This window comes from Palaemon carinicauda, chromosome 3, assembly GCF_036898095.1.
Source record: "Palaemon carinicauda isolate YSFRI2023 chromosome 3, ASM3689809v2, whole genome shotgun sequence".
Lineage (NCBI taxonomy): Eukaryota > Metazoa > Arthropoda > Malacostraca > Decapoda > Palaemonidae > Palaemon > Palaemon carinicauda.
The window spans coordinates 125,957,176-125,972,909 of NC_090727.1; the positions used below are offsets into that span (position 1 = coordinate 125,957,176).

The 15,734-nt window shown below is 45.5% G+C and overlaps 1 protein-coding gene across 2 annotated transcripts in view; it reads right to left on the reverse strand.

The window, feature by feature from the left end:
* LOC137638475 (transmembrane protein 138) overlaps window positions 1-15,734 on the reverse strand; it is a 118,646-nt gene that overhangs the window by 97,428 nt on the left and 5,484 nt on the right. For both annotated transcript variants that reach the window (XR_011044140.1, XM_068370556.1), the window contains exon 2: window positions 112-257. Coding sequence is in view for 1 of the 2 variants with exons in the window: in XM_068370556.1 (XP_068226657.1) it covers window positions 112-245 (134 nt within the window). In the remaining variant the exon portion in view is untranslated. The remainder of the gene's footprint in view (window positions 1-111; window positions 258-15,734) is intronic.

The window sequence follows — 15,734 nt, forward strand, 5'->3', positions numbered from 1 at the left end:
CTAGAGAAACTCTCTATTTCAAAGGACAAAAGGTTTATATACTTGTAGGAATAAATTTGTATTTGATCATACTGTACAGTACATCATGAATAGAATAACAGAGATACTCACATGTATATCAGGAGAGTTACCAGTGTGTCATGATAAAATAAAAGGAAGAGAGAATTACAGATGAGGTCTGCCAGTAGCAATCCTAAAGAAGCTCCACTCAACCATCTGTATCGACCAACACTAGCCGGGGCCATTCTAAAAATAACCTAAAACTCAAAAACATTAGTAAACTACAGCTTAAAATTTCTTAGGTTAATACTGCACATTCCTATTAAAATTATTGCATACATTTCTTAAATACAGTACTATATCCTTTTTTTTTTTAAATCTTTATGTTTCATAAATGCATACTTATGACATTATTAAGAGCATTTTGTAAAAACAAAGTCTTATTACTAATTATAATTCATTAAAAGTCCTCAGGTTTGTATGACTAAGAAATATATGAATTACTTAACCCTTTGCCGTTTATGCCCTTATAAAAGTCGGGTTGAGGTACAGCGCCTATGGCCTTAGCTAAATAATGACGTTTTTTAAATTCTTTTCTTTTTTTAATCGGTACATCTAAACTATAACACATTAAGGCTTCTGAATTGTTGTATGATATTGGCAAAAGACTGAACTTTGTACTAACGTAAAAAAAAATGTTATTTTTATTAATAAAATAAATTTTTGAATATACTTACCCGGTGATTATATAAGCTGCAACTCTGTTGCTCGACAGAAAACTCTACGTTCAAAATACGCCAGCGATCGCTATGCAGGTAGGGGGTGTACATCAACAGCGCCATCTGTCAAGCAGGTACTCAGTACTCAATGTAAACACAGAACCAATTTTCTCCTCGGTCCACTGGGTCTCTATTGGGGAGGAAGGGAGGGTCCTTTAATATATAATCACCGGGTAAGTATATTCAAAAATTTATTTTATTAATAAAAATAACATTTTTCAATATTAAACTTAGCCGGTGATTATATAAGCTGATTCACACCCAGGGGGGTGGGTAGAGACCACCATTACTTGTTTACATTATTATGAGCTAAGTATTTTGTATTTCATTTTAGCAGTTATTCAAAATAACAAACATAAAATAAATAAGTACCTGGTAAGGAAGTCGACTTGAACAATTACTCTGCCTTTTTAAGTACGCCTTCCTTACGGAGCCTCGCGATCCTCTTAGGATGCTGAGCGACCCCTAGGATCTGAAGTATCAAGGGTTGCAACCCATACAACAGGACCTCATCAAAACCTCTAATCTAGGCGCTTCTCAAGAAATGACTTTGACCACCCGCCAAATCAAGTAGGATGCGAAAGGCTTCTTAGCCTTCCGGACAACCCAAAAACAATAATAAAACATTTCAAGAGAAAGATTAAAAAGGTTATGGAATTAGGGAATTGTAGTGGTTGAGCCCTCACCCACTACTGCACTCGTTGCTACGAATGGTCCCAGAGTGTAGCAGTTCTCGTAAAGAGACTGGACATTCTTAAGATAAAAAGACGCGAACAATGACTTGCTTTTCCAATAGGTTGCGTCGATTATACTTTGCAGAGATCTATTTTGTTTAAAGGCCACGGAAGTTGCGACAGCTCTAACTTCGTGTGTCCTTACCTTCAGCAAAGCTTGGTCTTCCTCATTCAGATGGGAATGAGCTTCTCGTATTAACAGTCTGATAAAATAGGATAAAGCATTCTTTGACATGGGCAAAGATGGTTTCTTAACTGAACACCATAAAGCTTCAGACGGGCCTCGTAAAGGTTTTTAAATAGAACTTAAGAGCTCTTACAGGACATAAGACTCTTTCTAGTTCATTTCCAACCATACGATAAGTTTGGAATATCGAACGATATTGGCCAAGGCCGAGAAGGCAGCTCGTGTTTGGCTAGAAAACCAAGTTGTAGAACATGTAGCCGTTTCGGATGAGAATCCGATGTTCTTGCTGAAGGCATGAATCTCACTGACTCTTTTAGCAGTGGCTAAGCATACCAGGAAAAGAGTCTTTAAGGTGAGATCTTTCAGGGAGGCTGATTGTAGCGGTTCGAACCTGTCTGACATAAGGAATCTTAGTACCACGTCTAAATTCCAACCAGGTGTAACCAAACGACGCTCCTTCGTGGTCTCAAAAGACTTAAGGAGGTCCTGTAGATCTTTATTGTTGGAAAGATCTAAGCCTCTGTGACGGAAGACTGATGCCAACATGCTTCTGTAACCCTTGATAGTGGGAGCTGAAAGAGATCGTTCTTTCCTCAGATATAAGAGGAAGTCAGCTATTTGAGTTACAGAGGTACTGGTCAAGGATACGGATACTGACTTGCACCAGTTTCGGAAGATTTCCCACTTCGATTGGTAGACTCTAAGGGTGGATGTTCTCCTTGCTCTAGCAATCGCTCTGGCTGCCTCCTTCGAAAAGCCTCTAGCTCTCGAGAGTCTTTCGATAGTCTGAAGGCAGTCAGACGAAGAGCGTGGAGGCCTTGGTGTACCTTCTTTACGCGTGGCTGACGTAGAAGGTCCACCCTTAGGGGAAGTGTTCTGGGAACGTCTACTAGCCATCGAAGTACCTCGGTGAACCATTCTCTCGCGGGCCAGAGGGAAGCAACTAGCGTCAACCTTGTCCCTTCGTGAGAGGCGAACTTCTGCAGTACCTTTTTGACAATCTTGAATGGAGGGAATGCATATAGATCTAGATGTGACCAATCTAGTAGAAAGGCATCTATATGAACTGCTGCTGGGTCCGGGATTGGTGAGCAAAATATTGGGAGCCTCTTGGTCATCGAGGTTGCGAAGAGATCTATGGTTGGCTGGCCCCAGGTGGCCCAAAGTCTCTTGCATACATCCTTGTGGAGGGTCCATTCTGTTGGAATTATTGTCCCTTCCGACTGAGACAATCTGCCATGACATACAAGTTGCCTTGGATGAACCTAGTTACTAGTGATATGTCTAGACCTTTTGACCAGGTGAGGAGGTCCCTTGCGATCTCGTACAATGTCAGAGAGTAGGTCCCTCCTTGCTTGGAGATGTACGCCAAAGCCGTGGTGTTGTCCGAGTTCACCTCCACCACTTTGCCTTGAAGGAGAGACCTGAAGCTTTTCCAGGTCAGACGTACTGCCAGTAGCTCCTTGCAGTTGAAATGCATTGTCCTTTGACTCGAGTTCCATAATCCCGCATTCCCGACCGTCTAATGTCGCACCCCAGCCTACGTCCGATGCGTCCGAGAAGAGAACGTGGTTGGGAGTCTGAACAGTCAGGGGAAGACCCTCTCTAAGGTTGATATAGTCCTTTCACCAAGTCAGACAAGACTTTATCTTTCCGGAAACCGGGATCGAGACCGCTTCTAGCGTCTTGTCCTTTTTCCAGTGAAAAGCTAGATAGTATAGAAGAGGACGGAGGTGTAGTCTTCCTAGTGACACAAATTGATCCACGGATGACAGTGTCCCTACCAGACTCATCCACAGCCTGACTGGGCAGCGTTCCTTCTTCAGCATCTTCTGGATGGATAGCAGGGCTGGGGGCTGATCGTCTTGTTCAGCAACGTCCTCATCAGAGGGTTCCTCATCCGAAACTGATGAGGAAACGGCAACGGAGTGGGCAACGTCTGACTCGCTGAATCCGGTCTCACTGGTGGATGCGTGACGGAGCCGGACGCAATATCATGGAACTGCTGCACAGTCTGTGAACTGTCAACAACCATGGGTGCGCGAGGAAGTACAGCGTCAACCCGAAACTGTCTAGACTGTCTGGGTTGTGCAGTCAACACCCTACTGGGTTGCTGAGGTTGACGCACTGCGTCACAACAAGTCACCTCTGCTGGTTGTTGAACGTCCTGAACGTCAACAACCACCTCCGAGCGTCGCTTAACGTCAACGTGCGACTGGCAACCCACACTGGGTCGCATCGGTGGAGGAACCACCTCAACTGGCAGACGCGAGAAGGTTACCTCAGCGTCAACAGGGCGCACAACCGACCGGTTGGAAGGTTGTTGGCCAGAAGGAGGAACCACCTCAACTGGCAGACGCGAGTAGGTTACCTCAGCGTCAACAGGGCGCACAACCAACCGGTTGGAAGGTTGTTGGCCAGAAGGTTCTTCTCCGCATTTAAGTCCTCTATCAAGGACGCAAGCTTGGACTGCATGTCTTGCAGCAAAGCCCATTTAGGGTCTACGGGAGCAGGTGTGGCAACAGACGGGGTTAGCGACTGAGGCGGAACCATTTACCATCCCTGAAAGCCTTGTTATGTGTGACACAATAGTACAGCAAAACTTCAAAGGCTCGACAAAAGTTGAGAAGTTGACCTGTAAACAACTTGGAGCGTCTCCTGGCTAGGCGCCAGGGCGAGTCTACCAGAATTGAGAAGTCTATCTGGGCAGAGGCATGAACTCCCAAGCCGAGAACTTCTCTCGTGTCCTATCAGACTCTCGCTCTAAAAGCCAGTTTAAAAGAAGGGAAATCAAAGGCTGTATCCCTAAAACTCCTCCTGGTGCAAAAACCAGTCGCCTAGCCAACGTAACGCTCTCTAGGAGAGCGAGAGAGCACTAGCTTAAAAACAACGGCTTCGAAGTAGCTAGGCCTAGTGTAAGTTCTGACGTTTAGGCGAACGAGGAGCAGCAGTTACAAGATCCGGACGAAGATCCTTAAAAAAATCATCATGATTTAATTAAAGTCCATAGGAGGCTAAGCAGCTTAAGGCTCCTCTCCAAATGACAGAGTCCTCAAGGGAATATCAGTAGGAGGGAGAATAGCACTTTCTCATCTACAGGAACCTTGTCCGATAAAAGCTAGGTTATCTCAGTGAGTCTCTCACTGGTGCATTAGTAGCAGATCAGAAGGCAACGTCATGTAACTGCTTGACAGTCTGTGAACTGTCAACAACTGAACTGTCAACCACAACAGGTGCGTGAGGACATACAGCACTGGTGCATTAGTAGCAGACCAGAAGGCAACGTCATGTAACTGCTTGACAGTCTGTGAACTGTCAACAACTGAACTGTCAACCACAACAGGTGCGTGAGGACATACAGTGTTCACTCGAGACTGCTTTGACTGTCTATACTGAGCAGTCAAAACAACTCTAGAATGCGGAGGTTGACGCACCGCGTCAAAATAAAACAACTTACTGTTGTTGTACCTCGCGAACGTCAACGGAAGGTTCCGTGCGTTACTGAACGTCAACATGCGGCTGGCAGGGTACACTGGAACGCATGGGTGGCGGGACTCTCTCAGCTGGAGTGCGGCAGAAGGTTGCCTCAGCGTCCACAGGACGCACAACCGTGGTTGGTTGTAGGCTAGAGGTTGGTGCAGTGTCAACCTTCTCCGCACGAAAGTCCCGCATCAATGACGTTAACTGAGACTGCATGGTCTGCAGCAAAGACCACTTAGGGTCTACAGGAGCAGGTGCGGCAACAGACGGTGTGACTGCCTGATGCGGTACCGCTTTGCCTCTCTTAGGAGGTGAGCAGTCGTCGGAAGACTGCAGCGAGTCCGAACTGACCCAGTGGCTACAACTGGGCCGTTGGACTTGCGCGGAAGGGACCGACTTGCGCTTAATAAGCTGCGAGACCTTGGTCCATGGTATCTTACGAGAAACCTCTTCCGCAGACGAGAAATAAATGGGCTCTCTCGTCTTCGTGTGGGTGGGGCGATCTTGGGTAGATACGCCCGAAACCACGGAGGGAAACGTCTGTTCGTTGATCAAGGCCTGACGAACCCATAAGTCGTTCGACATTACTTCTCCCCTGGGCTTGGGAGCTTGCAAGAGGTCCCGGACTAGGTGAACGACAGGCACGAACAGACGAACCCTCGGACGCAACACTGTAACACTTTGCGCATATCACTTTATCACTTCGATTTTCTGTTTTGCACTTATTTCACTGAAATCGAAACTTTTACTGATTTCTACCTGAAACACGCAATTCTACCCTCATTAAAAGGTAGTAATTGCGAAATCAGTCGTATGATGCAGCTCATTAATACTAGCAAAAAACAGAAAACATATATAAAGATAAAAAATTCAGTGGCTGGGAAAGAGACTAAACACTAGTTCAAATAAACTACGTTTACAATCTCTCACCGCACATAGCCTGGGGACAAGAATAAAACCCTAGAAACGTTTTACCTTCTTCCCCGTACAGCGACTAGGGACGAGAGTAACACGAGAAAAACGTTACCCGCTTGAACGGAACGTTTTCTCTCCTCTCTCTCCCTCCGTCTCTATCTCTCTCTCTCTTTCTCTCTTGATTTCGCACCTAAGAGAAGAGCCCAATTATATATCGTCAAAAAAAAGGGATTTTGACGTAGGAAAAATCTATTTCTGGGCGAGGGACCTGTGCCGCCCAGTGAATAAGCTCCTGTTAGCACTTATTCTTAGGTAATTTACTGCTAAATATACCAGAGAAAAAATGTAAAGGAGTGCTAGGTTAACTAGCTCGCTCACCTATTGGTGTCGGTATAAAATTGGGCGTATAATCCAGAGGTCCCGCACTATTTAGATTCATCCACGACAAAGACCCCAATAGAGGAGAGCCGTTCAACCTCACTCGGTACTACTAACACTGCATCCGCTCAGAACCCAACTCCTTAGCACCCAAAGTTTGGGGACTCCAAGGGAGAGGAGCTGGGAGGGTTCACTGGGCGGCACAGGTCCCTCGCCCAGAAATAGATTTTTCCTACGTCAAAATCCCTTTTCTGGGCTCGAACCTGTGCCGCCCAGTGAATCTATACAAGAGAAATGTCACCAAACTTGCAAAATAAAGGAAAAAACATAAGCGTAAGGGAAATACAGGATGCTTTAATCAGAGATGAGTACCAAAAAACAATTATGAGGGTATCTTAAATATGAACATAAATCCACTTGGTAGACAATTGACAAATAAGGTAGGTATAATAATGCCGTGAGTGATAATATATACAGATACTCAGGAGTTTTAAAAATTTACAAATATAATAACAGTATTCAGGTGCGAGACCAACGAATACAATAGGGTATAAATGAGGCAGGTAAGAGGGAGAGATAAAGAGACAAGGCATTAACCTGTGAGTTACCTGGGAGTAACTACGCTCCCTGCAGCTACTGTAGAAAATTTTAGGGCTTCCAAATGTTTAAGGTAGTGTTTCTTGAACACTGACGGTGATTTCCACCCTGTATACCTGGAAAGGTCCGTAAAATTCATGTGGTGAAAAAAGTTCACCGAAGTAGCAACCGCTCTGATATCATGTGCAAGAGGAAAAGAGTCAGGGCTAGCTTGTTTAATAAAATACAAAATTTGTTGCCTGATCCCTTTAATAGTAATGGTACCGCCTTGTTCTCTAACGAATAGAGGCCCCGAGGAGTTAGAGGAGGTCCGGGATAAATAAGACCTAAGAGTAGTAACAGGGCACAGAGACGGGTCTTGCGTGAGGGGAACAATTTTCCAGGAGGACCATCTGTTCTGAGGGTCTTCGTTCTTAGCCAAAAAGAATTTGTTAGGTGAAAGAAGGACCTCTCCCGAAGGCAGGAACTCAATATGACCCGGGTCTCTCGACAAGGCTGCCGGTTCAGAAATTCTTGCCCCGGAAGCCAAGCTCACCAGGAAAAGTGTTTTCCTGAGAAGGGGAATGTAATCGCAAGAACTGTTAAGGGTATCAGAAGCCAATTTGAGTACATCATTAAGGAACCAGGTAACCGGGGTAGGACGAGTAACCGGTTTCAGTCTGGCACAGGCTTTCGGAATTGAAGCTAACACAGAGTCGGTTAAGTCTATGTTAAAACCCACTAGGAATATCTTTTTCAAGGCAGATTTAATAGTGGTGATAGTATTGGCTGCCAGACCTGATTCTAATAAAGTTCTAAAGAAAGTGACTGTAAGGTTCAAGTTCATACAGTGTACGTCTGAGTCTATCAAAAATTTAGCCAACTTTTTAACCGCAGAATCATATTGGCGGATGGTGGAATCCCGTTTATCTGATTCTAGGAACAGGGTGTTTTGAGGATCGATATTGGCACCATGCATGGCCGCAAACTTCATGAAGTCCATAAAGTTAGGGCGCTCTGAATGTTTGAGAAAGCGTACACAACGCGTGTTTGTACTATCTGAGACAGAACCGGATTGGGTATCGGGTGAGGATGTAGTCTCAACTCTCGCAGGAGAGGATACCAATTGCTCTTGGGCCAGTTGGGTGCGACCAAGGCTACTCGTCCCTTGAAGGATCTCAGCTTGTCTAGGACTTTCAGTAAAAGATTCACCGGGGGAAAGAGATAAATCCTTTCCCAGATGTCCCAATTCTGTGACATAGCGTCTGTGGCGTAGGCCTGAGGGTCTAGATTGGGAGCCACATATACTCTCAACTTGTGGTTGGACTCCGTGGCGAAGAGATCCACTTGGAGACCCGGAACCCGAGAGAGAATCCACCGGAATGACTTTAGATCGAGTGACCATTCCGATTCTAGAGGGGAGGTCCGGGAAGAGGCGTCTGCCACTACGTTCCGGACTCCCGCCAGGTGGACAGCTGAAAGATGCCAACGGTTCGAGGCTGCTAGGGAGAATATGGCTACTAGAACATGGTTCAGAGGCCCTGATTTTGATCCGCCTCTGTTGAGGCAGCGGACCACCACTTCGCTGTCGAGAACCAGACGAAGGTGTTGTCTCTTGGATGGAGCGAGACGTTTCAGGGTTAGAAGAACTGCCATGGCCTCCAGCACATTGATGTGAAATTGGCGGAATAAGGGAGACCAAAGACCTTGAACTTTCCTGAGCTGAGAATAGCCTCCCCAACCTGATAGGGATGCGTCCGTGTGAATGATTAACTTCGGAGGCGGAAATCGAAGGGGAACTGACTTTGACAGATTGTTGGCCCTTGTCCAAGGTAGAAGTCTTTCCCAGAGAATGGGAGGAAGGTGGACTTTCCTGTCCCGGAGCTTCCGGTTCGCCCTCGAACGCCAGACATGATTGATATCTTTCAATTTTGCCTTCAGAAGTAGATCCGTCACTGAAGCAAATTGAAGGGACCCTAGGATCCTCTCTTGGAGTCGTCTGGAACTTACTTTGTCTTTGAGAAAGCGTTTGGTGTTCATTGCAATCTCTAACCTCTTGGGTTTGGGAAGACACAGAGTATGAGATATAAGATCCCATTGCAGGCCGAGCCATTGGAACTTTGATTTCGGAAGAAGACGGGACTTCTTGAAGTTGATCTGGAAGCCTAGAGATTGAAGGTATTGGATGACTCTGTGAGTGGCTTTTAGGCAATTTTGGGAGGTGTCTGACCAAATGAGCCAGTCGTCCAGATAGGCTACTACTTGAATCCCTTGATTTCTGAGTTCCTGAACAGCAACTTCTGCTAACTTTGTGAAGATCCTTGGGGCGATGTTGAGCCCAAAGGGCATCACCTTGAAGGAGTAATTTTTGTCCCCTAGGCGGAAGCCTAGATACGGACGGAAGTGTCTCGCTATCGGGACGTGATAATAGGCGTCTGTAAGATCGATAGAGGTGGTGACGGCCCCACGGGGAAGTAAGGTCCGCACCTGCGAGACGGTAAGCATTCGAAACTTGTCGCATTGAATGGACAAGTTGAGAAGGGATAGGTCTAGAATCACTCTTCTCTTGTCCGAATCCTTCTTCGGGACACTGAACAGCCGACCCTGAAACTTCAGGTGTTTCGTTTCTTGTATGGCGTTCTTTTGTAACAGGTCCTGGACAAATTCGACTAGGTCCGGAGTGGAATGTTGATGAAATCTGTTCGGAGGTGGAGGTCCTTGAATCCAACTCCACCCCAGTCCCTTGGAGATGATACTGAAAGCCCAGGGACTGAACCTCCATTTGTTGCGGAAGGCATAAAGCCTCCCCCCTACCCGCTGCACCTCAGTATTGGTTTGAGGAGTTGCCTCCACGTCCGCCTCGGAAGTTCTTTCCCTTGCGAAAGAATCTACCTCTACCTCTGTTCTGGTTTGAACCACGATGGTAGCCTCTACCTCTGTTAGAACTCTGGGAAGAGCCTTGAGCCTCATAAGACTGGTTAAAGGCTGGAGAGGTGGTGGAGGCACCGGGAAGCTGGCTCTTAGGGAGCAGAACGGTGACATAGTCGTCCGATGAAGGAGCCCGAGAGGTGGAAGGCTGTGCAGGAGCAGCAGGAGATGGAGGAAGAGGCTGACGGAAAACAGACGAACTACTCTGCTGTTGCCGGAACTGGGTGGAGGTATACGGGCGGAGCTTCTTCCTACCCCGGGCTTGGTAATTTGCGGGATCATATTTCCGCTTAGGAGTCAAACCCCAACGGGTTTTAAGGCTCTGATTAACCCTAGTAGCCTCTGCCAAGACTTCCTCCACAAGATCCTCAGGGAAAAGATTTGAACCCCAGCAAGAGGACCGGATAAGTTTATTAGGCTCGTGCCTAATAGTCGCCTCAGCCAGGACGTGTTTGCGGCACCTACGTTTGGCAATAGCAAAGTCATATAGATCGAAATATAACGACTGCAAAGTAGCTTTATTGAGAGACTTAAAGATACTCTCAGTATCATAAGTTAAGGCTATCGACTCCGTAGACGTGGCCAAGTTCAAAGTTCGACCAACACGTAGGCGGGAATCATACTCCTGTTTAATAAGGGATTCCGGGAGACGGGGAAGCCGTTCGCTAAACATTACCGACGCACAGTCGGCTGTTAGCTTGCCAGAAGTAAAGGTGGTATGGACATTGTCCCAACACTCATTACCTGAAGGAAGAAGGAGGGAGATCGGGTCTACCTCTCGGATGGGAGGCAAGGGCTTCTCCTCCAGAGCATATTGAAAAGCCAGTTCTGCAACCTTATTGACGCATGGAGTCACGGTATTCTTGTCCATTAAGAACATTGTGAACGAACTTTTATGAGGCGTCAACATGGTATTGGTGCAACCAATATCATTCAGAAACCTAGCCCAAACAGATTGGGCTTGTTCCTTTGGGAAAATGACAGTCTCTTTGGGGACCTTATCCAGCCGAACCAGAGCTTCCTCGGTAAGCCTGGCATAACCATGAAATGGAAATGCGAGACCAGGAGGAAAGAATTCAAAGTCCTCTAGGGGACGAGTGCCAAGACCTTCCAATGTTAACATCCCGTCTGAAAATGGGGAATGAAGAGCCATGCGCCAAGGGTTATTCTTGGTAAACGGCGGAAGCTTAGAGGCATCCGGGATGAGAGAGCTTTGAACTCGCTCCGGAGCACCCTGCTCTAATGCCCCAAGTCTCTGACCAATGTTAGAGAACAACGTGTCCATCTTGGCCTGCATTTCCGACACCAACTTAGCTTGCATCTCCGACACAATGCGAAGCATGGCTGATTCGGAAAGGCCCGGATTAGGAGCAGAAGTGGCGGATTGTACTCCCGGGTCGTGAGACTTAGAGGAGGAGCCGGAAGCCTTAGATGACGGGTTCGTATTAGACTTGGAACTATGGGAAGCCTTGTGGGGCTTACGAGCTTTTGGCAAAGTCCTAGATATAGACTTATCTTTGGGGGGAACCGGGTGTGATCGGTGAGACGAATCACGGTCCCCAGAAAGACCATGGAAAGAAGAGAGATCAGATGAAGAAGAAAGAGCGGGGCTGAGGATAGGAATCTCAGCGCCGGTAACACCTGCCTCACTTACCACCCTACCTGCATCCGGATCATCCAACAACATAGGTTCGACGTCCAAGTTCATGGAGGCAACATTGTCTTCCAGATCTCCGGGGGCATCCAACGGATCTTGTTCCTGGTCTATGAATCCCGCAATAGTGGCATCAATGTGGGCAATGATGGGTGCCGCAACATGCCTAGCCACAGCGGCTGAAGACTTGGCATTAGGGTAGATCATTGCACAGTAGTCTTCAGACAGGACGTAAGGCTGTTTAGATTTGACGTTTCTGGCAAATCCCCTAACCCACACTTTCAGTGTGGCCCGAGCCGCAGTCTTCTGCTCCGGGGATGCCTGAAATAATAGTGGGAATTATAAAAAGGAAGATTCCCGGTGGTCCTTCGAGGCCATAGAAATCTTACTAAATAGTGTATGTATACCAAAAAAGGTAAAATAATTAGAAAGGCAACATAGCCAACGGGACTCACCGAATCAGATCCGAGGGTGGTGATGAGGTCAAAACAGACCATACAGTTATCAGGGTGCCAGACCACTATGTCCTCCAGCTGAACTCCGCAGAGGGCGTGAGACCTACATACGGTATGGCCACAAGGCTGATGAAGAACAGCCGCACAGGCCGTCGTCTGACAATGCACCATCTATAAAAAGAATAGTATATGAGAAACTGTAATTCTCTTAAGTAGGGGCGGGTCCAGAGGACCCGGGACTAACATAAGTCTAACTTAAGACTAGAGCTTAACTGTAATACTCTTAAGTAGGGGCGGGTCCGGAGGACCCGGGCCTAAACATAAGTCTAACTTAAGACTAGAGCTTAACTGTAATACTCTTAAGTAGGGGCCGGACCCGGGCCTAAACATAAGTCTAACTTAAGACTAGAGTATAGCTATCCATTCCGGTCGAGCCGGGATCATAAAAAAGGATGCAACAACAAAGAATTAAGACACATGGTGTCTGATTTCCCGGAGCGAGGTTAAGCCCCGGGCCGGGAAATAAAGGTAAGAATTAAGACACATGGTGTCTGATTTCCCGGAGCGAGGTTAAGCCCCGGGCCGGGAAATAAAGGTATATCCATAAACCAATACATATAGGAACTCCGGGATAGTGATCTGTCATATATAATCCTATATAATCATAGGAACTGTTATAAATTAATAGGGGGGCGGAACTGTAGATAAGAACCGCCAACCGAACCCGGAGGGTTTCGTATAACATAATAAAATTGTGATAGGTGAATATAAAATAGGGTGCACCGGGATCCTACTCTGTTGAAAGGTGGCCAACCCGTCTAGACAGAGACGAAACCGCCGGGACACCCGGAGGACAAAGTCCATAAACACTGAACTACCCCCTCTAAAAGGAGGGAAGGCAACGGTCCCCTAGGAGAGGGGGGAGAGAAGCCTAGCCACCAACCTAGCGAGAGGGGGAGCTTGGGGGAGGATCACGTGATACGGAGCAGCAGGGCTACCAACTGACGATCCCCAAACACTACCAAAACAGATCATACGGAGTAATAAGCACAAATATTCATTATAAAAGTAATAGCGTTGAAAAATATATGAATATACACATAAAAAATTAGGGCAAGGTATGCAACATAATAAATAAATCCCAAAGGACAGCAACCTGATGGCTTAAATAATAAAAATTGCCGCCCAGTAACGAAGGTCGGCAAGCCATCTACGATACGTAACTGATATCGGCCCTAAATATGAACCACAAGGGTTCTAAACGCTAAATAATGAATATCCACAATAAAACAAATAAAAAATTTAATTAATAATAAAAATAATACACTTAGTAACACCGCGAGTGAAACTAAAAGCTCTCAAAACAGGAGTGCCAACTGTAAGCGGAATCAAGCAAGATCGATATGATCGAAGAGAATAAACTCCTATAATTTAAATATTAAACGATCTAGATTGCTCAAAACACAGCAAAACATAGCTTGGTACTCAACTTAGACGGTGTCTCCTGGGAAACCGATGAAGAAGCCATAATCCAGTGGAAAATAAGCAAAATACGAGAGCACAAAAAAAAGCGGGTTACAACACAGGCGTGCTAAAAAAGGAGTTGGGTTCTGAGCGGATGCAGAGTTGCTGGTGCCGAGTGAGGTTGAACGGCTCTCCTCTATTGGGGTCTTTGTCGTGGATGAATCTAAATAGTGCGGGACCTCTGGATTATACGCCCAATTTTATACCGACACCAATAGGTGAGCGAGCTAGTTAACCTAGCACTCCTTTACATTTTTTCTCTGGTATATTTAGCAGTAAATTACCTAAGAATAAGTGCTAACAGGAGCTTATTCACTGGCCGGCACAGGTTCAAGCCCAGAAAACATGTTATTTGACTAAAGGAAAAAAACTGAAAGGTTTTCCAAATAAAAAGTTCCTTTAAATTAGAATTTAAAACATTAAAGCTAAGAAAGAATGAACAAAACGTCAGAATCGATTTACTCTTACTGCAAAGTGAAATCGTGATACACTCTCTCTCTATCGTAACAATAGAGCGCATGTTGAACGTCCTGAACGTCAACAACTGCGTAGTCTAAAAAACTAAACGTTAGTTCATCTTTGAAAACAGTACGAAGGCTATCAAAGAAATTCTTTCATAAAACATTAAATTTAAAAAGTTTTAAATTCTTTAAAGGCTAAATACGATATAACGGGCTCAACGTTGATTAACTTCGGTTCCAAGTTAGGACCGCCTACTCTCAGGAAAGGTCGCATATAAACAAAACATAAAAATTATCTTTATATGTTTATAATAAATGGAAAGTTAATCGAAGAGGCCTAATAAAGGCGGAGAGATATAAAATATATAGATCTATAACGTGTTAAGCAAAATTACTAAAAACCTAAACACACTTCCGTCTAAGGGAAGGGTCGGCCATTTAAAAGTGAAAGAGAGTCCATACTCTCTTTGTCACCCTAATTAAATCTATCCAAAATGAGTTCAAGTTTTGAGATGAAGATAAAACACCTGCATAGCAAAAGCTCAAAACTAGAATAGTGTACTTCACCAATAGTTGTGAAAACAAATCCAGTTAGTAACAGCGTATTAGTAGGTCTTGCCGGTAGCCCGACAGAGAGAAAATTGGTTCTGTGTTTACATTGAGTACCGAGTACCTGCTCGACAGATGGCGCTGTTGATGTACACCCCCTACCTGCATAGCGATCGCTGGCGTATTTTGAACGTAGAGTTTTCTGTCGAGCAACAGAGTTGCAGCTTATATAATCACCAGCTAAGTTTAATATTGAAAAAAACGGATTTTGAAGTAGGAAAATAACTCTTTTTGGGTAAAATAGCCATGTCGTCCTGATGGAAGCTCCTTTAGGCAGCTTCCTACTGTATATTTCTGTGAATGATATTACAAGAGAATTACCGTCAGGTATAACGGGGTTCTAACCCCCGGAACGACTATCCTAAGATATCGTGTATAATCAGGGACGTATCCGTAGATAACCATAGATATCTGCACCCCAAACAGACTTAACCCAGTCTAGGAAGCTAAAGAGGAGGATATGTGAGGAACCGTCACATATCCTCTCCCTTCATAGTACTACTCGTCCCTGATAAACTCATTCTACACGACAGGCAACTACCGTGAGAAGAGGCATCAGACAAGGCATCTGGGAAGGACAATGTAATGGGCGAGCCATCAGGACAACATGGCTATCTCACCCAAAAATAGATTTTTCCTAGGTCAAAATCCGTTTTTTGGGCTCGAGCCATGTTGTCCTGATGGAAGTGTACCAGAAAATTACCTATGCCTCGGTAGGAAGCCTCAAAGGGAGAGGTCCTAACATCGAAATGCACTTACAGGATTACTCCGACAAGGCATAGGTATCACTCTCAATTATATATCCCAGAACCGTTCGGAGGCAGAATTGACAAGTATGATGGTCCGACAAGGTGGCAATAAAGACCCAAGGGACTGCACCCCGCAATTGGAAAAACACCTGATGCTATAGTCAGGAGCTCAAAGGAGGCCGAAACTAAAGGAGGTGTAAGGACATCACTCCCTCCGTCGTCCAGCATTCTCATCGAATTCTCCATTTCATTTAAATTCTCTTTTCGCCACACTGTGGCTCACTGTACAGTATATATTTATTCCG